The 23,862-nt window shown below is 39.8% G+C and overlaps 1 protein-coding gene across 2 annotated transcripts in view; it reads left to right on the top strand.

The window, feature by feature from the left end:
• LARGE1 (LARGE xylosyl- and glucuronyltransferase 1) overlaps positions 1–23,862 on the top strand; it is a 272,408-nt gene that overhangs the window by 239,288 nt on the left and 9,258 nt on the right. For both annotated transcript variants that reach the window (XM_063395775.1, XM_063395774.1), the window contains 3 exons: positions 8,577–8,740; positions 13,090–13,368; positions 20,102–20,248. In XM_063395775.1, coding sequence (XP_063251845.1) covers positions 8,577–8,740; positions 13,090–13,368; positions 20,102–20,248 — 590 coding nt within the window. The remainder of the gene's footprint in view (positions 1–8,576; positions 8,741–13,089; positions 13,369–20,101; positions 20,249–23,862) is intronic.

The following is a 23,862-nucleotide window of genomic DNA, read 5'->3' as shown; positions in this document are numbered from 1 at the left end:
TACAAAAAAAGACAACAATACTCACCTTTATCACACTTTGAGAATGCAGGTTAAAATTATACTGAATTCAAAATATGTGGATTAAAAGAGCATGAATGAAGTCACAGACTTCTTGCTATATTTTCCAGAGCTCTATAAATCCTTAATAAACAGATTTATTCAGACAACAAGTTCCTTGGGATCAGTGCAGAACAAATGCAAGTCCTTGCTTTAGATGGCAGTCCCTAAAGTTTAAAACAACACATTTTACTGAACTAGTATCTGGTTGACAGACACTGGAAATGACATAACTGTTGAAGCCTGTTTCTTATTCAAGACAAGTAGAATGCAATATGTTATATGGAATGTCTTGTGTCTGAATGGGAAATATAACTCATTCCTCCATTTCTAAATTTTATATATATATATAAATTACGCTGGAAGAGAAAGAGCAAGACATACAAAAAATTTGTGAGTCCTAATTTGCCAAGAGATACTGAAAGGTTAACAACCTACTATCAAAACAATCAGATGTAGGAAAAAATCCAATTTCAGAAAACTTCAGAGTAGTCACTTAGGAGAAGACATTTGTATTAATTGCCCTTGATATAAACTCCCCTCTAAACTTGACTATGTCCTTTTCCTGTTGGATATAACAAGCAAGTTTCAGCTTTGAAGTTATGAGACCCTAAGAACGGGATTATCTTGAAAACCACTCTTGCTCTATCTGCTGTAGCATATACAGTGTCACAGGTGTCCTTTTAAATACAGCACGTTCCCATGGTCTGTTGCAGGATTATCTTCAGAAGCAGAACATCTCGTTAGGCGAAGAGGAAACCACTGTCATTCCTCCCCATAAGAGAATTAGGGGGCATGAAGTGGAAATAGCAAGTAGATTCAAAACAAAGACATTTCACTCACAATGTAATGAAGCATTGAGCAGGAGGTAATGTTTTTAAAAGTATACCTGTCCTCAAAAATTACTCTTCTTGGAAAGCAAATCAATCAGGAGCTTTTAAGCTTTGGTGCTGAAAGTCCTTGAACCACAATTTGAGGTCTAGATTGGAGTTTTGAGAAATCCTCACTGTACACTTGCCCTGCTTTTGCACTCCCCCAGGCAGCCAGCTCACAACAGGGGAGGGGATGCTGGCCCCTAAGAACCTTCAGTCTGACAAGATTCATAGGCTTCCATTAGGATTCATAAGCATGTATGTCACATAAAAAAGTATAAAATCTATTAAGTCAGTTTTGTATGAGGCAGGAATTGCTGTTTGAATTATCTTTTCTTTTCCTATTATTTTTCCTTTTTTTTTTTCCTGAATTGAGACTCCCCAAAACCCAACAGGGCTTTCTTACATAAGGCAGTGTGCATGAGTAAAAGGTGCTTCTTCAGCTGCCTGTGCTTCTCTGCACTGTGGAGCAGCGGAAAGAATGTCAGAACAGCTCTGCTGTTTATAATTGGAGAGAATTACTTGAGCAACAAATGCACTGAGCCCTGCTGTGGAAGAAGCAGTGGCTTGGTGTGAGTCTCACTCACAGCCTGGCTGTATCAAAAGATACCCTTAAGGTCTTGTTCCAATGTACCAGCCACTGCTTTTCTACAGCTGAGTATTTGTAGTGATGTTTTATTTACAATTCAACCTGTAATTAAGGCATTCCATTTGTAATGCAAATATCTGTAAAACAAGAAAAGGAAGTGTGGCAGTGGGTACTGTTGGGCTGATTCTGTTTCTCTAAGGCCCTTTTACACTTCTCATCAGTGCAGAAATGGCCTTAAAATGAATGTAAATTATGTATCTTCCCTTTTTAAGGACTCCTAACAGTGCCAGAGAGATGTAAAGGGGCATTAGTTTAAAAGGTAATTGGACCTCACTTTATTCTCTCTCACCCTTCCTCTAAGTATGCATGTGAATTCATGTATCCTTAAGTATATATTATGTCTATATGCATGTGGAAGTACTTTTTCTAATGTTTGCTATGAAAGTATAATACCACAGAGTGAATTTTAAGAGGTCTGAAGGCCATCTTCAGATAATGTAGTGCAGAGTCCTGATCTAATCTGACACTGATCTTCAGTTTCACCAAACAGGACTGGTACTACATTCCAAAGCATTATGAATAGGAATGTATAGAACAGGTAGGGCTCAGAAACTGAAATACTAGAGCCAAAAAACCCCACAGACTGGGATAATTTTTCTGTTTATGTAAAAATGCATACATGTATGTCTTCATGTACATGAATGCTTCATCCCTTCCTGAAAATATTCAAGACCCTCTGTGTGGCAGGAACAGGCTGGGAGTAGGAGCCTGCCATGAGCTGAGAGTACCCTTAGTCCTCCTTGTTCAGTATGTGGTGGAGTGAGGTCACACAAAGCAGGCTCTTCTCTGCAAGTTGGTATTACAACCATCCCTTTGTCTTCTGTGCAGATTCTGAGTGAAGAATTCAGAATATGAACCAAATCCTCCTGTAAACACAGTTATTGATTTGAGTGGGCCTTAGAGCATGTCCTTAGTCACTCCATCCTACTTATTCCATGCTATTTCCCCTTTCCCAAACCTTCTTTCCTATTTTGATGCAATGCAGAAGATTTTTGGGAAATCCAAAGAGCCAAAGCTTATCATAATCTCAAGTTTGAACATTTTCTATTGGTTTTTAATGCTTATAGCCAGCATTTTATTCTAAAGGACCTACTCTAAAGCCTAAAATATTTCACCAGGATGTTCCAGCCAATCTCTATAGTTACTCTGTGAGATAGTTATTATAAGCCTGATTTTAGACCAAGGCACACACTCAGCTTTTCAGCATTCTTATAAAACTTCTTTCCTGCAGACTGCTTCTCAGGCACTTCTACCAAAGCATTAAATCTGAAGGTTGAATGGAATGTCCCTTGTTAGTGAAGCCTGTGTCTTGATACAAAGCCCAGGAGCAAGATCAGTTGAAAGTGTATCACTTATTACACTCAGTTTAAGGAAAGGGCAATACATTCCCATTAGAGAAGACTTTCAGGAAAGACAGGAGGAAAAAATGTCTGCAGGTTTCTCTTCTCAAATTTTCAAATCAGCAATACAAAGAAACAGTTTCAAAAAATCCAGCCATCCCTTACTTAACACACTTGCTTAGATGTGTACTTACATATTAAGTATGTTTTTACTTAGTTACTTCTTTTGTGCAAAACCAAAGATTCTTAATATGAGCAAAAGACTGTGCATGCCAACTTAAAGTAGCCAGCAGAAAAGAGGGAGATTCCAGCAAGATACCACACAGTATAAACACTACTAACAAATTTAGCAATTTCTGAGTGACTGAAAATAACATGCAAATGGAGCTTCCAAGTCAGTATCACAGCCCTGAATTCGCAGACTGATGCTTTGAGTACCCGTTGCTCCTGCTGAATTTCAAGAGTACAGCCTCATTTGTAGAACTGCAATTTAAAGCTACTATTTTGTGATGTCATAGTCTTTCTCTAGTAATAACAGATGGTATATGGCAGTTTTGAGGTGAAATCCTGACTCCCCCAGCTGTGTTGTTTCTATTATTGTACCTGTTATTGTTATTAAAAGCTGAGCTGGCAGACCATCCTGTTACTTGCCTGAAAGTTGCCATTATACTGCTTTCAACTGTTTATAATATTATTAAGTGGAGGAGCACATGAATTGGATTTTTTTTTTCTTTTCTTCCATTTTTTTGAAAGTGAAACATGGGGGAAATCTTGGAGGTTTGCCCATATCAAAAGTTCTGATGACCTCTTCATGAAAATACTCCATTCTTCAGAAAAGGAGCTGACTTTTGGGCCAGGAGCATGTCTTTTGCAAATCTGGTGACAAATTAGGCAAATTATAGTGCAGAAAAATAATAGCTTACACATTGCCAGTGGTGTTTGCTTTGACTTTAAGGAGGCTCAGGTCTCTGGAGACTCTTTCTTAGGTGTGTGCATGGATACATCTGACTGGATTATAAATATCCCAGTGACCCAGCATGCTGCAGGCAGGGGATATGGACAAAGATGGGTGTTTTCTGTGACTGTTCCCTCTGAATCCTCCTTGCCATGTTCTGACTGGACAGTAGAGCTGAGAGCAAGAACCTGTATTTGGTCCCTGTTCTGAGGGAAATCCATTGCCCTCAGTGATGTCTGGACTGTAGGGAGCAGAAAAAAATCCAGATTCACATACGAAATAGATAAAATCCAGGTCAAAAGCAGAAAGGAAGGAGAGAGTGTTTATACCAGGAAGAGAAAAGGACAATTAGATGCCTGTAGGCATGAGGAGCAGCCTTATGTAGGCAGCCTGCTTGAATAGGAAGCATGGGATGAGACATAGGACTAGGACTGACTTAGACCCATAGAACCTCCCACACAAGAAGGAATGGGTCAGAGACATCTAGGGCAACAAAAGCAAGGTGACCTACCTGTCAAGACACTGTGCTGCAAGGGGGTCTGGGAACAGCTCAGACAACAAGGTTTGTCAAGGGTACGGGGAAAGGAGATGCAGAGAACTACCAAATCTGACATCTGCAGCTAAGATCAAAGCAAGTTGTACTTCATATATACAGAACTGTCTGAGATGTTCCACATGCCTAAAAATTGCATTCTCAGTTATGTTGAATATTTGCAGTCAGGATAAGCCATCACTTCCATTTAGCAGGAGTATCAGTGGTTTTCACACGCTGCAGCAAAATTCCTCTTGCCAGGTGTGTTTGCTCAGGCACTATCCTCTTTGTCCTTAGTGCAGCTTTGTTTCCCAGAAGGCTCAATTTGACCCATAGCAAACGTACAAAATTTTATAGTGTGGGCGGAATAAAAGTTTAATTGATGTGGGATTAGTCTGGTTTTTATTACTGGTCATTGGAATGGCCAGAAGGACTTTATGTAGGTCATCCAAAACAAGACTCACTGAATGCTTTTTCCTCTCTAGATCATCATCTGCTTTGTTTATGCCATGCTAAAGGCAACTGTTAATTCACACACCTTTAAAGTGCTAAATGTTGCAATCCAAATTGCTACTGGTAGGAACTGGGACAGCTACAGAGGAGAAAATAAAACTGCTGCAGTTTATAACCAGATTTTAGTTACATCCTGAACTGGTGTAAGTTTTCATTTCAGTGGCTAAGCTGAGTTGATTTGTGCTATGAAACTTAACTGCACACACCTGGGAAATGGAAAGATGATTTGAAAGTTCTACATTTCCATCTAAGCTGCTCAGTTGTTGTTGTGTTGGTATGATATTGAGCAAGTGACTTAAGCCTAGTAACGCCTCACCTCAACTTTAAAAACTTGATGAGAGAGCCTACATTAGGGGTCTTATCCTCTTCCCCAAGATCTAACTGGCCTTTAGACATGACATTGTTTGTTGGTGGGCTTTGATCTTTTTTGATATCTAATCCCTGAGAAAATACTTCTGATCTTGGATTTTTAATTGATCTCATCTTATATGATGTCCTGGGTTTTGGTGGGAAGTGAATTGTTTCAATGACACAGCAGTTTAGGGGAAAAAAATCTAAGTCAATCACAAGTTTGCTTACATTAGGAACAGCTTTAAGAAGGAAGGTTCATGAGCAGAGTAACCAGTTTACCAGTGAAAGGTACATGTTGTATTGCCATGTATCATACATGGGTCTGCCATCTGGCATGGGGGTACAAAACACAGCATCTCTTAGAAATGTGGTGGACAGGTAGACCTGGAAGATCAAGGCTAAATTATTTCTCTGACAAGCATAGCTTCAAAGACTACTTTTCCTGAGATGGAGCCTGATCCCCTGCCACAGATGATGTTTCAGAGAAATAATTTAGCCCAAATTTCTTTATGTATTTGTCTCTTTGTTTGGGCATTATGGATATCATGGTTGACATTTTTATTTCTGAAGCAAGTAGCACCATGATGCTAATGAAGGCACATGTAATTTCCCAGCCCAGTATCTCCTAAAACAATATCTACCCCACAAAGTCTGAAAACAATATATTTTTCAACTGTGAGAGTGTTTCCTAGGGGTGACATTTCCCACAAGCTAAGTGGCAAGTAGCCTTAGCATTGAAACTCTTCTAGAAGCACAGAATCTTTGCTTAGCAGGTATATGAGGATACATGCTGTCTCTACAGCTAAGAAATCTTTGCTTGGTTAGGCATATCATTATCAATATAATGGAGGGATCTGTAATGGGGAAAAGAAAAATCCATAATGGATTTTACCAAATCCAGCTGATACTAAGGTTATTTTGATTGTGCACTGTATTTAAGCATCTGTTTGCATAGATCTGTCAGCATTCCCCCTATAAACACATTTTTTAAAAAAGACACAGTGTAGGAGCTAACTTGAAACCAAGCTATAAGTTCATTGTCTTCAAATAATGGATCCCCATAATATGTATGCTGTAGAAAAGATTATATTAAAGAAATGTTATGTTCTCTCCTTCACTTCCATCACCAACTTTGTGATTTGGTGAGTTTCACCATTAAAAAGGTGGGACTCCTAAGAAGCTGTGTCTCCTCCTCTTCTCCCCCCCAGGGTTCAATAGTGCACAAAGCCATAGTTTAACTCCAAATGTTATTCTTGAACTCATAATTAAGTATTTATAGCCTCTTAGCTTTCAACCCAAACGCCTGATAATTATTCGGTGACTGCCTGATGAATAACTGCTGTGCAATTAAAATCTTGTGGCCTGGTCATTTGTACATTCAGAAGGACAGTAAGGCATCCTTAAAATGTGCATTGCTGTTGTTTTAACTATTTAAATTTCAATCATCTGCTTAATAATTCTGTAAAGGGCACACTAATGTCCCTTTTCAAAAAAGAAAGATACAAGACAGCTTCTAGTTGTTTTAAATGTTGAGTTTAATTCAAATATTATTTGAGTGTGATTTTGAAAATAAAGTGTAGGCTCACCTGAATGATGATTTGTAAAACAGAAGGAATAACACTCTGATGATACGTAAAAGAACTCCTGATTTCTATTCCACCTAAAAGAGATCTTGATATCAATATAAGTTTTGCCTGAGTAAAGATTTGTCAAGATTCAGGCTCTCATCTTTCAAAAGCAGTCCCTCTTGAGGGGTGTTTTAAGATCTGTGCAGAACAATAGCAGAGAAAAATGACGGCCTGATCCAAAACTCACTGAAGTCAAAGTAGGTATTTCCATTATTCAGAAGAAGATTATAGAGTGATGTACAGGAAAATATCAGGAATTATTCCATCAGCCTTCACAGGAAAACATTCAGTTGTAAGCATTACTGTGGATGGCAGCCATTATGCTTATAGTTCCAAGAACAATAGCTCTTCATAACACAGAACAAAAAATACCTACATTTTCTTCTTTTTTTTTCTTGATGATGGTGAAACTATTACTTTAATCATTCTGAGCAGGACAAAAAGGTATCTGTAATTCAATAATATTTTCAATGAAATAGTTTTGAGGTACACTGTGATCAAAATTTTTAAAATTTGTGTGTAATGAGTATTTTTCTCACTTGCTAATGGATCTTTTATTAATTGACTATTGTTCTAAAAAGATTCTTTTAAGAAATCATATATAAAAGTGATAACTTTATTAGTAACCTACATTTTAGAGCAGTAGATAGTGAACTCAATTTCACATGTTAAAACCATAAAAAATTTTGTCTTCATAACATTTTACTTCAGATATTATTTATTTACTGTTTTTTTCCTTTTAAATTAATGCATTCTCAGTATCTTACCTAGATGTTTGGCTTTAAAAATCACAGACTCATATAATCATAGCATAGTTTGATTTGTAAGGGGCCTGTCAGTGATGGTCTAGTTTAACCCCAAAAATAATTAGTTTCAGAATGGAATTGGTCGTCTGCATAGGCATTTGGTCAGTTTTTCTCTTCTACTTTTCTCCAGAGCAAAACTTTATTCTCTTAAAGCTACATGTCTAAGAGATTGCTAAGGATTAGATTGCTTTGAGATGCCCATTTTGACTTTGAAGAGGCTTGGTTTTCAAGAGAGCCAGGAATTTATCTACCATCCTCCAGATTTCTCCAACTAGGTAACCAGAACCATAAATCCCTTTAAATTTAAAGTGTAGGCTTACTTCTGACACCTCTGCAGTGGAAAGAACATAAATCTCAAGAGAAGGAGTAATGATCAGTTAAAGACGTTCCTTTTCCAGCTGTCTGTCCGCAGCAGGTGCTGTTCTCCAGCAGAGCCAGCAAACTGGGAATCTTTCAGTGCTGAATCTGCTGCTGAGTGTCTAGTGGAGAACGTGTATGACTAGTCTGAAACACTGCTTCTAGTCAGGATGAAATTATGCATCACATCAGGACATTAACTCTGAAACTTGATGATTATTCAACCTGTGATTGATCACTGTTTCATTGCTAGTCTGGATCTTGAAAGTATGTAATACAGGTAATATATAGAATATATGGACCACAATACAGTGTCCTGTCTGTATTACGAATTTACTTGCAAGCCCTTCCTTCTAATCTCTTGTGCAGTAACAAGAGGCTCAGGAAAACCCTGCTGCTCTCTATGTTCCACTTCCAGTCCTCGCATCATTCTGCAAGTCCCCAGCCTCGTGGTTCTCTCTGATTTGCTAAAATAATTACAAGGAAACGACGTTTACGTCCACTCTTTCCTTGCAGCTCCAGAAGCAGCTGTCGGAGCTGGACGAGGATGACTTGTGCTACGAATTCCGTCGGGAGCGCTTCACCGTCCATCGCACTCACCTGTATTTTCTGCATTACGAGTACGAGCCTGCTTCAGACAACACCGATGTGACCCTGGTGGCACAACTGTCAATGGACAGGTAGGGAATACCTCCTGTTCATCCGGGAGTGTGAGACACTTTTATTACAGGGAAATCTGACCATGGAATGCTTTGGAGGGAGAAAAAATGCACATCCATAGGAACCTAGATGTTGTATGGGCAGTGCACACACTGTACTACACTCTACATGAGTAGAGTTCATGGGAGGGTGACTCCTGGAGCTGTAGGAGTTGTGGCTTGTCAAGATTGTCAGGCATTATTAGTTCATGGAGTTCTGCAGCAACTTAGAAAAAAACAAATGTTTGTAATAGAATTAGGCAAGCAGTTGTAACTGACCCAAGTTTTTGCATGTGTTTTTCTGCACTAGAGGATGTTAGTTTGGCTTTCATTGGCATTTTCCCTGCAGAAAATTTCAATTAATGATATTTCTTACAGTAAGAATCAGAACTAAATATTCTAGTTTCAAATTAGGAAATTGAATATTATACTTTTTTTAATACTGTGTTAGTGTGAAATAAAAAACCTCCATCTGAGAAGAGTCACTGCATCTTTAACCAAATGTTGATTCTCAAAGAACATTTGAGCTTTTAGTTCTGATGTGAAGTGGAATTTAACTGGTATTTCATTTGGGGGAAAAAAATCCATTTCGTGACAAGTTCCACCCGTACCTTTCTGATTCCCACCATTGCAATTAGTTGTCATTTTTCAGAAGCTTGAAAGTGCAGTCTGTATCAGCCAGCTTTGTGAAATTTTGTAATTGTTATTTTTTTTTCTCCAGCTTCTCAGTTCAAATCTAATCCAAACTTTGTAGTTACTGCTATCAGAGTGGGTTACCAAACAAATCAGAACTCCTTGAGGATTATCCAGAAACTGATCACTTCCTCCAGCATAGCACCTACAGAATATAACATGGCATGTGAATAACACCACTGCTACACTAGCAGAAGGTCAACAGTTTTCCAGAGGGTTACAGGAATTGAGATCAACAAAACATTTACAGCTTGTTATTAAAGCAAACAGAAATGAATAAGGGGTATTCCGTGCCACTGGTGCCTCGGCACTGCACATTGTGTTATGATTTGCTGTACACATCAGTGTCTGTTCTATTGATTTTTAATTGAGGAAACATTTCTTCAGTGTTCACAAACCTTTGAGTAAAAAAATAAAGAAATAAATTAAGCCAGACCCTGAGTGCCACAGTAAATTAGTAAAGCTGGTGTGTGCACATGGTATATTCCCCCCCCCAGAATTTAATTAAAAAGAATGAGCTGGGGCTCAGTGCTGATTCACTGGCACTGATGCAAAGTCTGAGCATCTGTTTCCCTTTCTGGGTCCTCACTGGGGCACATATTTTTATTGATAGACAGAACCACACATTTTTATTAGGAAGAACAGCCATCCTGGTACTGTGCAGGAAAAATCTTCCCTACTTCACTGGTGTGTTGCTATAAATTATTGATTTGAGTTGCAAGTACCTTCTTTCAGCTAAAATCAATAAATAATATCCTACCAAAGAACTGCTTAGCTGCTTTGTTTTCTTTCACATCTTTCAGTTACTGCCTTATCTTTTTCCATCTTCTTTTAAACCACTTTTATTAAACTTCTCCAGCACAACTGTAGACATTTAAGAATAGTGTCTCAGATGTGAGATGACATGGACATAAACAATGTGTTGTACACTACGTTCCTGAATTATTCTTTGAAATGATTATCAGAGATGAGGAAAAGCAAAAAAAAAACAACTCCCAGCACCTCCCCTAGTCCTGTTGGAGGTGAGATTGACATGAATGTCATGACAGACTTAGGTTTACCTGTCCTACAGGCTTCATGAATGGAAGAGAGGGATGCATTTTGCGAGCTAACACTATTGTCTTTAGATGGAAGCTTTGAGACAGACTTCATTCAGGGTTGTTCATTATTGGGTAACTGTCATCTTTTTGCAGTGATGTGACATTTCCTTGAATAATGGCTTGGTTTCTTCACTGTGATTTTCATGCACGTGTTTTGGCTAGGCAGGCTTTGCAAGGGCTCAGTATGTACCTGGAGTTCAGAAATGAGAGTAGGAGTTTAAAAATCTGAGGTCAGAGTGGGGAAAAAGAAAGACATGGTGAGCAATAAATACACTGCGTGAAATCTGAGAAAGAATGAGTTGGAAATCAGTTGAGTATTCTTAAGAAGAAAAATAAAAATAAGGAATCTCACAAAGCAATTGAATTCCTGCAAAATTCACTTAGCTGAACAGACCTTTAAAAAATATACCAACTAAATTATGATCTCATTATAATGCAGTACAGGAGTACATTTGTTTTCTCTAGAGTCTTTAAGAGAACACATTCCTCAAGACCGCTCAAAAACCCCAAAATAAGTTGATCATGTTGTGCTTAGAAACTTAGAATTCTAGGTTTTGTAGTCAAAGGAAACTTAACAACTTATAGAGAGCAGATTAGGGAGGATCATCCAGCAGTCCCTGGTATCATATTTATGGAAGGTAGAGCCTGTCAATGAGAACATAATAAAACTGACCATTCTGAAGGTACTAAGGTGTGCAGCTGGGAACTTGTACTACCAAAACCCAGTTTCCACTTCAGTATCATCAAAAGTTTTGCATTATCAGGTGTGCTGTTCAAATAAGTTATATATGCCATTAGTCCACTGCATGGAGTCCTTAAAAGGCATTTTGCTGCATTTTTTACTAGGCAAGTTTTCCATTTTTAAAACGATGCCCTAAATTTGAGTGCTGACAGATTGGAGTCTCCTGATTAACAGATTTGTACTATGTTGGAAAAAGGCAAAAAAAAAGGTATTTTTCCCTATTTATTATTTATGTAATCAAAATACTAGACCCTTTACATACCTTTTAGATACTTTTATATTGATTTATGTTTCAAATTCAGCTGTATGTTTCAGCCTGATAATGGCTTTTGTTTCAATAATAGATAAAAAGAAAATGATGTACCAATTGTAGACTAGTAAGGTAATGTCTCATATCTAAGAAAAATGATTATATCATCTTGGTATCATCACAATCATTCACAAATGTGAGAAAAAAGCTATTAATGTTAGGTCAGACTTTGTGTTTACTGATATGAGTATATCATTCCTTTATTTTGCAAATCTTAGGAAGATGGGGGGGAATTACTTTCTCAGATTATGATAATGCAGAAAACTTTTCTTGCATTTTGTATAAATATTATTAGGAAAAATTTAGTAATGTGGATTTGAAACGGAGTGAAGATAATTTTGCATCATCTACTCTTCCCAGTTTTTAATAGAATATCTGGCTAGGCTGCATAGGTCATTTCCCTTCATATTAAATCAAGAGGCTTTGTAATCACTCCTTGCTGTATTTTTGGGTGACACATCTCAATCTCTAGGCAATAAATTACCCAAAGTGCTTAAATGATTTTGACCAAGTTGAGTTTTATTTACATTTGCATATAAAATCTTGCCTTGTCATTTTCATCAATAGTATTGTTGGTGCTGAAATTTTTTAAAAATACTCATCAATACAACCTGTTTAAAAAATGATTTAATGAAATTTGAGATGGTCCTGAACATATACAAGTTAGTACTTTTAATGATGGTGTTGTCTGAAATGTTCTTTTGATACTCCACAGCAATGCCACATCTGCCCTTTCTCCCCTCCTTGCTCCCTACTAATAGTAAATCTCATTTCTATCGATGTGTCATCCTTTTTTATTTTTCTCTAACAGCGAGCCGCCTTCTGCTTAATGCACATGCTCACCTCAGTCAGTATACCCTTGACCTGTCTTTTTTAACAGCCTATAAAATCTGACTAACTGCCTCGCAAAAATTTGGGGAAGGTTTTCCTAAACAGGAGGTAAAATGATCTGTGGGTCTGTACACCTCTGTCCTCCACAAGCTTGTTGAAGAGCACTATAGTGTGTTACTGTATGGGAATAGCTTAACCTGAAATGTGGATTGGGCACTAGACAGTATTGAAGTTTATGAGCCCCCTATCCTGTAAGCAGATCCCTGCAGCTGCTCAAAGCTCCCACTAGGTAAGTGCTGTTATCCATGTGGGTTTTCCTGCAGCATCAAAGCTTTGGACAGAAATGATGGTGCCTTAGGTGTCTGAGTTGTTGATGTGTGTATCTGATCTAGGGCCATCTTAGGCTACATTGGATTTAGTGAGATAGGTGTGTCCAGGGCACAGTCCATCTGTCCAGGAGGAGACCTCAACTTACCATCTTAAACAATTAATTATGTTGTAGAAATGTTTACTGTTTTCCACAGCAGATGAAGTGTCCCCAGTCAGTCTCACTTAGAGAAAAATATCTGCGTTTGATCAGGTGAATGCAGGCACAGAGTCCCAGAGTCCCAGACAGGGAAATGGGTTTTTCTTACTCTCACCCTTCCTCTTCCAGGCTCCAGATGCTTGAAGCCATCTGCAAGCACTGGGAAGGTCCCATCAGCCTGGCACTCTACCTTTCTGATGCAGAAGCCCAGCAATTCCTGCGCTACGCTCAGGGCTCAGAAGTCCTGATGAGCCGCCACAACGTTGGCTACCACATCGTGTACAAGGAGGGGCAGTTCTACCCTGTGAACCTGCTCAGGAACGTGGCCATGAAGCACATCAGCACACCGTACATGTTCCTGTCCGACATCGACTTCCTGCCCATGTATGGGCTCTACGAGTACCTCAGGTAGTGGACAGGGAGGGAATTCCCACTGTTACCCACGATTTCAGCCTCTCCACACCCCTCCCTTCTCACATACTACCCAAACAGCTTGAGCAGATCTGGAAATGGCAGCTTATAAATACTTGTGGTCTGACAATGCCCAGCAAGGCACAACAATTTTTAGTAGAAGAAGGGACTGTAACTGGAAAGTAAAGCAAAATGGTTATGAAAGAAAAAACCCAGGTCTGAATGTGAGCCTTGTTAGCCATTAGAATAATCTCCTCAGGGCTGCAAAAGAACCAATTTGAAAATTGAACTGGGTTAAGTGTTACTAAATGTCCAAGAGCGTCATCTATTAGCAGGGGTGTGAACCTGGCAATTTCTCTAAATATCTCTGGTTCTTAATGTCAGTGACAGAAGAAACATGCAAAGCATTACTGAACTTGTTGTCCGTGTGACACACGCTTAATTCAGTTCCTTATCTTGAAAAGAAGGTGGTGAGTCTAACCAGCTCAAAAATATGACTGCAATGCCAGCATCTGTCAAGGCAAAATAATTGTCATAAGGAAACTGGGAGGAGTAACATCAGTGTATGTTGTTTCATACTGCATGTGAGCAGGTTGGGCTGAGCAGCCTACAGACTCCTGATCCATTAACTGAGCTTTTCTTGTAATAAAGACCTTTTTTCCCTGAAGAGGCTGGTCATCTGAGGGCAAAGCATAGAGCAAGGAGGACACCCTGTGGCCAGACAGGAGGATGTCAATTCCTTTATCCTGACCAGTTTTGCTTTTCATCTCTGCCCTAATTTGGTAAAAGTTGATCAAAGTGTTCCAGTGAGAGCCTGCCTGTAGGTGTTCCCTGTCAGTTCATAAGCCCGGGGCTTCGAGTGTAAAGGAAAATACATCTTCTGGTATCATGAATTTACAGAGGAGTTTCTTTGTTTCAGGCTTAACTCTGTAAGACATGTACAGGGCCAAATTCACTATTCAGAGGGATGCAGTACCTCTTCTATGAGGAAGGGATCAGAGAGTTAAGGTTGTTCAGAGAACTGAAGGCTCCAGGGAGACCTTATTATGGCCTTCCAGTACATAAAGGGGGCTTGATAAGGAAGATGGGGACATTTAGTAGAACCTGTTGAGACAGAACAACAAGAAGTGGTTTTAAACTAAAAGAGGGGAGATTTATATGACATGCAAGGAGTAAGTTTTTTGCAATGAGGGTGGTAAAACACTGGTACGGGTTGCCCAGACAGATGGTGGGTACCCAATCCCTGCAAATATTCAAGGTCAGGCTAGATGGGGCTCTGAGCAACCTGATCTAGTTGAAGATGTCCCTGCTCACTGCAGGGAGGTTGGGCTAGATGACCTTTAGAAGTGCCTTCCAGCCCAAACCATTCTATGGCTTTCAAGATGCTGAAATTCAGTTTTGTCATTGATGTATTAGCACACTGTGTCAACTTGTTTCCCTCTTATTTTGTTGAAGTCTTTTGAAGTTGTGCTATGAGCACTCCAAAATTATTCTGTCCCTTGAACACATTACCTATCTCCAGATACATGGACAAAGAGTTGTTCTTCATTTCTCTGTTCTTCTGTGTTGCATACTGTTGCATTTCTGCAGATCAGTGCTGGACACAGTAAGGATGGCAGCTGTTGATACTGGTATTTAGTGCTACAAAAGGAACTTGTTCTCTCATGCTGCTTCACAATACAAGGATGGAGCCAGCAATGAAGGGGAGAGAAGACAGAATGAAGTACCATCATTTCCTTGAGCTATTACAACCACAGAAATATTCTCATAGGGCGATCTTGTATTACAGAACTAAATGCACCGTGATGGTGCATTGCTGATGCTTCAGAAAAAACAGCTATGCTGCCTGAGAGCTGCTACCTCTGAGACTTTTTGTTATACTGTTAGCCTTTTTTAAGGCCCATACCACCTTAACTCTGACTAAGTCTCTCTTGCCTGAGAATACTGAAGTTGCTTATCTGCTACTACCAACTCTTTAAAAAATGATTGGATTTTTTTGAGGCTTTTGTTGCTTTTTCAGTAATGATTTTCATAAGCAAAGTAGCAGGGAGGTGCATTGAGATTATTTTAAATATGGATACCCTGTGTCTTTCTGTATTGACTGTTCCCACTGCCTCTGCAAATAGCTGATTAGTGCTATCTGTCTGAATTGCAGCAATTGTTTGTTAGAGAGAGACATAAAACATTTTTATCCTCATTTCCTCAGATAGAACAACCATAAACAAATGGAAATAGCGTGGTATTTCAGGCATTGCTTTGTACGGGATAAGCCAGGCAAGTCCTTCTCACTGAAAGTTTGCTGATTTACATATATTGCATCTTGTGTCTCTGCAGAGAATATATTCTCAGAAAGAAAGGAATTTTGAAAAATATTTTCAACATATTTTGAAGGTGTCATATGAGAAAGGTTACAAACAGTTTTGAAGGAGAAACTGATGGAGCTGGTGGTTATCTATCCCTTTATTTATCTGTTGCTTTGCACTTAGATTTGTGCTAATTGAGCTTTTTCACAGCTGCTAAGTAAAACCATTTCAGTGTTTTTATCTCCATCAAACACCCTATTAGTCCTGCCTTAGTCTTCTGTGAAGTACAAAAGGAAATGTATCATTTAAGGATTTCCTGTTTACCATAGTTACTGAGGTCATCTTGTCATTGCCCCAGAGGAGAAGGCTTCTTCTGGTTGCTGCAAGTAAAGTGTTTGGGTCATCCTACAGTGACTTCTAACATAAACCAGTGAGGCTGGCTGCTTATCTACAGGTGTCACAGCTAGCATTAAAGTACTTTCCTGACACAATTGTGTAAAATGTGCCCTTGGCTTCCAGTGACACATTTAGCATGAATTGGCACTCAGCATCCCAACTCCATCCACGTGTTTTATACTTGTCCTCTACAACATGAGTTGTGAAGTAGTTCTTTTCAGTAGTATTTTTCAGCATCTCAGCAAAGGAGATAGTTCAGATAGTGCCTGTTGGGGGTTTTGTGTTGGTTGCCTTTGTAATCTATTAATTTATTCCTTGTGCAGAGAGGAGGAGCATTCTAATGAATTTACCAGTGGGTTGATAGCTCTACCATTCTGACCACAAGCTCAGTGGCTGCCATATTTGTCACTTGCAGCCAACCGCTTACCGAATCCTGATGGTAGAAGCACATTTAAGTTAATGGACTCTTTGTTTTCTTTATTTTCCCTGAGTGCAGTGCTTTAGGATTAGATTGCTAAACTTTCTATGTCTGAGCTTCTCTATCCTCCAAAAATGGGAGTGATCTTACTATCTACTTACATGAGGATGAGAATTATGTGTTAATTTTTGAAAAGAACTATGCAGATTAGAAGATTGATATGAACATGCTGGAGTTCATTCAACCTGTGAGGAGACTCTTGTGATTTAAGGTTCATTTCTTCACTGCTTTGTGAAAAATACAGTTGATTAGATTTAAAGTTTAACCTAGCCTTCACTGTGTCAGAATGACACACATCAGGTCTGAACACAAAGATACCTGGGAAATGGTTTCCTGGACAACACTAGCACAAAGAGAGCTAGCTCTACATAGTCATAAATCCTTATTTGGGGGTTTGGGGTAAAGGGACAAGAAAGGAAAGTGGATACTGAATCAGTACCACTGAATCAAAAAAAAAAAAAAAAAAAAGGTCCTCATCAGGATAGTGCAAGAATTACCTAGTTTACCCAGTGCTAGCTTGCAAAATAGGCAAATGTATTCCCTACATTATATTCCACATACCTGGCAGCACCAACAGTGAAAATTTTTCTATTCCTAAAGTGTAACAGAACCAGTCAACTTGCAAATATCACCTCCATTCAAAACAGGAGAGAAAATCATCCCACAGAAAATGAAAAGGTAGATGTGCTTACAGTGGGAAGAAGTTAGATTTTCAGCTGATTGTCCAATGGCCAGTTATGTAACCAGCCAAGTTATGAGAAGAAAATAGATTTTTTTTTTCTTCTAACAAGTCCTCCCTGCTATTATCACAGTTTAAATGACCTCTGTTGTCCTTTGTCACTCAAGTTCAACATCTGGATGTTAGCAGTGATTTCTTCTTCACCTTGCATCAGTTTTTTATGTCACCAAGTCCACTTCAAGGGCAGGTGATTCTACTCAGAGATCAGTGCTGCTGGGCTTCTTGTCTGGGTGTGTCTCAACTCCCAGCTCAGTTTTGGAGAGCCCCTCCACTTTGACCTTACCACCTGTACTGGTTGTGGCTGAGCTGGAGGTCTTTCCCCGTGGCATCCCTCACTGTGCTGTGCTTTGCAGTGACTGCTGGAAAGGTGTTGATAACTCCCCAGTGTTTTGGCTACTGCTGAGCAACACTGGCACAGCATCAGTGCTGTCTCTCCATCATTCTGCCCCCCATCTGGGAGAGTTCAAGATCTTGGGACACGACTAATGCAGCTGAACAGGGAGAATCCATGCCAAATGATGTCAGCTCAGATAGATACAAAAGCTAAGAAAAGGAGAAGGAAGGCAGGCATTCATTATTTAGAATGTTTGCCTTCTGGAGGAACAACTATGTGTGCTGAAGTCCTGCTTCCCTGGAAGTGGCCATACATCACTTGATCGGAAGGAGAAAATAAAATCTTCTGTTTTTCTCTTTGTTGGTGCACACTCAACCTTTTGGTTTTGCTTTAGTAAACTGTCTTATCTCAACATACAAGTTGTTTTCCATCCTATTTTCTCTTCCCTGCCCAGCAGAGAAGGAGGGCTAAGCGCAGCTTGGTGGCACTTGGTGTCCAGCCAAGGTTTAACCCGCCATACCAACATGCGCCTCAGATGCTCAGATGTCTCTTGAAAATATTTCTGCAGAGAATATCCTGCTATTTTATTTCACTCTAGAAGTATCTCTACAACTCAGTGTTTCCCTGTATGCACTTCAAGCATCTTGTTTCCAGACATCTTTTTCTCTTCGCTTACCTCACTTTTCATGTTGACCTTTGACAGTGCAAGTGATTTCAGGCTCTTCTGTCAGTTTGTTCCCTCTGTTTTTTGATTTCTTCCTGAAGGTACTATTATTTATTCCTTCCAATAGTTCAGACATTGACAACTGTATGAAATTTGCAGGTGACAAGAGCAGCAGGGAGTGTGCAGAAAGGATTGCTGATATCAACAGCATTTTTGTGGTTATATCCCATATCTTAGAGAATAAGTCACATTCAACACTAGATTCAACACAGGTTGCTCTGTCTGACAGTTTCTGCTGTTGCTTGTGCTTGATACCTGTGCGTGCTGCAGCTTTGGGCAGCTTCAGACTGAACTTTCATGGACAGGATCGTTTCCTACTCTTGGACAGTGCCAAGCACAGTAAGGCCTTTGAATTTTGGCTGGGACTTTTAAGCTCTCCATAGAACCAAAGTTATAGAAACAGCCATAATGGGAAGCTGCTGTTTCCTTGCAGAGCCCAAAGGATGAGCATCACTACGAATGTTACTTCTCTTTCCTAGAACTGAATCCCCAAAGCTATACTTCTCAAGGCTGATAGATTGCACAGGGAACAGAAAGACTTAGATTTTGGAAAAGAAACTGTATTAGTATCCCCTGCTCTCAGAAGTGTGAAAGGGAAGGAACATTTTAAAGCATCATAAAGACTGTATACTGGCACTGCTCAACATCTTTGGAAGGTCACAAATGCTGATTGTGAAGGAGTCATTTATTGACATGCAGACATCTTGGCCTCTAGTGATGGTGAGGGAGAACCTAGTGAAGAAAGTACAAAACCGTTTATGATGCTGTAAAAATCCTTCAGTTGTGAAAAGTTAACTGGAATGTGTCACGGGCTCTTTAAACAATGCAAACTCTGCAGTAAGGAGCTGAGAACAGATTGCTTTTTTATAGAACAAGCCTATAGGGTGATATGAATTCCCTAAAATTCAGATTTTATTAAGTAGTTGTGCTCATCTTCTTTTTCTCTGACAGCAGTATAAATGAATTCTAGGTGTTCTGGGCCTAGAAAAGTGGTTTGTGTGGTCCTTCTGTTATTAGGACAGTGATCCCAATTCCTTCAACTTAAAAGTCTGTAGAGAGTTTGCTGCTTATCATATTGTCCTTGATTGCATGTTGCAGTAACATAAAAGTCAGGACATTGAATCCTGTTAAGGGGAACTGACTTTGACAGGGAGAGAGAGTTGTATTTCTGGTATGAAATATGGAGCTAATGAAAGGAAAGTTGAGACAGAGTTATTTCTAATGACAGGCATAGTAAGATTCAGTTAGGGGATGGAAAAGTAACTTCTTTTTCTTTGAGTTTTAGTTTGTTAGGGAAGAATAGGCTGAACACCTCTGGCAGGCAGGATGAGAGATTGTATGCTGCTCCTGTGCTGTGACCATCATGCCAAGGCCCCTGCCTGGAAAAGAGCCCTGCTGTGTGAAATGCCTATGTGCGCACACATTCACACACCAAAACAATCTCAGCACTGAACAACTTGCAGGACAAAGAAGGAACAAGAGAGTCATTCCTGTCCATCCAGAGTAGAGCACTTCTCTGCTGCCAACAGTCTGTCAGGGCAGCATTGATCAGTCAAACACACAAGCCCATTTGGAATTCTGTTGCTCTCCCTGCTCTTAGAGCAGCAGACCAAAGCATACGAAAATTTGAAGCACCTGTAGGAAAATATATGAGCCATGGTTACATTTATAGTATCTTAACTGGCCATTTTCTGCACTTTATTTTGAAAAGCTCAGTGATTTGCTCAGTTGAAAATTTGTTGTTTCTCTTTGCCAGGAAGTCTGTCATCCAGCTGGACCTAGCTAACACCAAGAAAGCTCTGATTGTACCTGCCTTTGAGACCCTACGCTACCGCCTCTCCTTCCCCAAGTCAAAAGCAGAGCTGTTATCTATGTTGGACATGGGAACCCTCTTTACATTCAGGTAATGGAAAGCACTCTTGAACCTGTGGTTGTTATCTCTGGTTTTTATGTTCTTCTGAATATTTAGTTCTTTTCTCTCATTATCAGCTGCATTATGAAACTTACTGGGATTTTTTTCCCTTTCCATAGAGAGGCAGTGAACAGAATCATGTGGATATATTCTGTCTGTAAGCTCAGCATTTTATCTCGTATTACAGTCCTCTACTGAAGGACTTCAGTTGTTAAATCGAATTTGTTTATTTTCATCATTTTTTATTGTGCTACAAAATCAAGCGTGACCATTACACTCAACTGCGTGTAATTCACTTATTGGCTGCCAAATACTGTCTGGGTAGCTGTGTCTTCCCATGTGACCAAAAGTAATGTATCTCTGCCCATTGGTTCTCTTTCTTACTGGAAAAACAAGTGCAGGCTTGTCTTAACGCTCTTTTAAAGTGTGGAACAGCTGCTTAAATACCTAGAGTTCCTCCATGCAGAGGTAAGAGAGTACTCTGACTAGAGGCTAAGAAGCAAAGAACACCTAAATTTGGAGCTCTTCTCTGAAGCAGACTTCTTTTGTAGCTGTGAACAAGTCACTTCCATTATCTGCCAGACTCTTCAGTTTTAAAATGCAACTGCCAGGGGTTAACCATCTCTTGGGTGTGTGTGGTGAGGTCTGATTAGCAGACATTTGTACAGCATCTCGGCAATGGGAAGAGTACAATATGGCCTTATGATGTTGCACAGAGAGGGGGCTTAGAAGACTTGTATTCTCTTCTCAGCTCCACTACTGCCCTGCTGAGAGGTGCTACAAGAATCACTATGCTTTCTTATATCTCTGTTCCCCGTCTCTGAAATACAGGTAACAGTGTTCACCTCTCCTTTTTGCAGTGTTTGGAGATGAAAGCTATGAAAAAGCTAGGCATTATCCGTGGCTGGAGGAGCTCACTATCATACATCTCCCATCCTTCTCTTACTTTAGAGATTTCCTCACACTTTTCCCATTCCCTATATTGCACACCTGTCTCATTGCAGCAGCCACCCTTCCCTCATATGGTTGCATGCACATGTCATAGCAGACAGCCTGTGTGAGTCTGGAAAACATAATTCTGATCAGTGTCAGAATTCTACCAGTGACTGCCTTGAAACAGAAACTTGAGGTGACTGAGAGAGGCATGCCTCTGGAAAATTACTTAAGGATACTGATAGAGCAAGTACCTTTCCCTCTGCCATCATTCTTTAACATACAAAAGACATAAAAATTAACAAGAGATCTGATAAAAAATAGTTGTCTCTCTCATAGTTGAGTGAAAAAGTCTTCCTGGTGGAAAAATAACACCCTCAAGATTTTCAGATGTTGCATTCCACCAGCAGTCAGCTGCACACTGCCTTCCACCACAGATTTCGTCTTCAAGCTATACAGCATGTTGGTGTGTTACGTACACAGCTGGATTTGCAAATCATTTCTCAAGTCTCACTCAGGCAAGAGTGTCTTTAACATTAGTGGGAGTTTTTCCAAAGCAAGGTTAAATAAGACTTGAAGGACGTGCAGTCTGCAGCTGGTGTACATATTAATGTAAGATACATTTTACAAATGCTTCCCCAGTTTGTTTTGGCTCATTTCATTGCTCAAATCTATCGACAGCCACAAAGCATCTGCACTCTGGGCTGAGAATTTCCACCTCCACCTTCAAGGTGCTTTAATAATGCTGCAATTTGGCACTGAGCATGTGGGAGTGAGCTGGGGAGGACTGCTGTGACAGTGATTGCTGAGAGCGCCTGCAGCATCCCAGTCCCTCACACCACACGGTAGATTACAATCTTTCCCTCACTGAAATTGCTTTTGTCACCTCTTTTTGAAATGGTGACCTTTTCTACCTCTGGGCAGCTAAGAAGTACACAACGGCTCTCAATTACATCCCTCAGTCACCAGCAGGAGAAAAGAGAAGGCAAGTGAGCATCTGTGGCTGGCGAGATGTGCTGTGTGAAACCCTGCGCCGCAGCGGGGGCTCTGTGCCAGCTCCCTGGCTCCCTTGGCAGCTGGTGGCTGGGATGTGCTCCCGAGGATGTGCCTGCTCAGGGCCTGGGTAAGAGCTGATGAGCCACAACTGCGCTGCCCACACACATCCAGGCACAGGGGAAACCACAGCTGGCAGGAGACACATCATCATATTGAGAAAACATAAAAAGCAACAACTGATTAACTAATTAACTGATTGCATCCACAATCCAGCAAAATGTTTAAGCATCTGAGAACAGAAGTGGGAAAGTTCTTCTTTTACCAAATCATCTTTCTCACTGAAACAGGAAGCTTAGAGGAGGCAGGGAGGAAGAACGCACTGAGAAAAATAACTGCTTCGTTTTGCTAACTTTGGCAAAGTTTACTATGATTTTGACATTTTATTTTAAATAAAAGCAATCAGTAACACGAGTAAAATGAAACATTGGCTCCAAAATGGAGGAGGAGATATGGTGTGTTCCAGTTGTTTTCCATGAACCGTGGAAAGAAACTCATCGTGATTTTAGGGAGATCGAATTACTTGATTTGGATTTGTCAAAATTGTGAGCATAGTGAAAAATATGCTGTTCCAAATTTTCACAATTTTCTCTGGGAATTCAGTGAGATTGAGTGTGGCATTAAAATTCAATGTGTATTTAAATCTTGAGTGAGAAGGGCCTGAGCAGAAAATTACATTTATTCATTTGTCCTGGGAGAAGGAATACCAGTATAGACAGTGAACCTCTTCCCACGACTGCATCACAGGTAGTAAAGTCTGTTGGAAACAACTCATCCTTTGATGGGAGCTTCTTCTCTTTGGACCTCCATGGAATGGTGTCTGCTTATCTGTCTTTCAGTACAGTTCATGTAATCAGCCATTGACCAAGACCTAGTTCCAGCAGATTATCTGTGTATGAACCCATATATATTGTATGTGCAGATATGTGTGCAATCCAATAATGTTCTCACAATTCTTGTTTTCAGTCTAATTACTCCTCCATCACTGTTGTGTGTACACCTCATTTGATCATCCTATGCTCATTTACCTCTTTGTTAGGACCTTGGCTGTCCTTTTGCCTTTCTCTTTCCTTCCACTCACATCAATCACTCTAAAGAGGCAAGTAAATAACCTCTGTTGTTATTTGGTTTTGTACAATCGAATCTTCCTTTCTGCTTTGTTTCTGCAACCCCAGTTCCATATTTTCCTTTAATTGTCTCTTCCAAATTATTTATTTTTCCCTGCTAGTTTGCTCTCTTGACTCACAGAGGTTATACTTGAGCTGCTATAGGTGCTTACACTGATATCTCTAAAAAGGGTGGAAAGAAATTGAATTCTTTTTATGGTTAGTATCTTGTTACCCCCTGTTTAAATCAGTGGGAGAGTCTTACTAGAATAACAGCAGCATTTGGCTGCTTCTCTCCTGAATCTCTCAATTAACCAAAGTTTGTATGGGGCTTTGAAGATACAAATCACTTCATAAGTGTTTAGCAGTCATTATTATTATTACCATAATTAATTTCAAAATGCCGGAGGTAGGATTTTAGAAGATACAGCACCCTCCACAATCTTACATCATTTTAAACCCCACATTGTGACTGGTGGCTTAGGTTTTTTTCCAGCATAGATAGCTGCACAT

Source organism: Prinia subflava, chromosome 4 (genome assembly GCF_021018805.1).
Source record: "Prinia subflava isolate CZ2003 ecotype Zambia chromosome 4, Cam_Psub_1.2, whole genome shotgun sequence".
NCBI lineage: Eukaryota > Metazoa > Chordata > Aves > Passeriformes > Cisticolidae > Prinia > Prinia subflava.
This window is presented reverse-complemented; position numbering and strand designations above follow the sequence as displayed.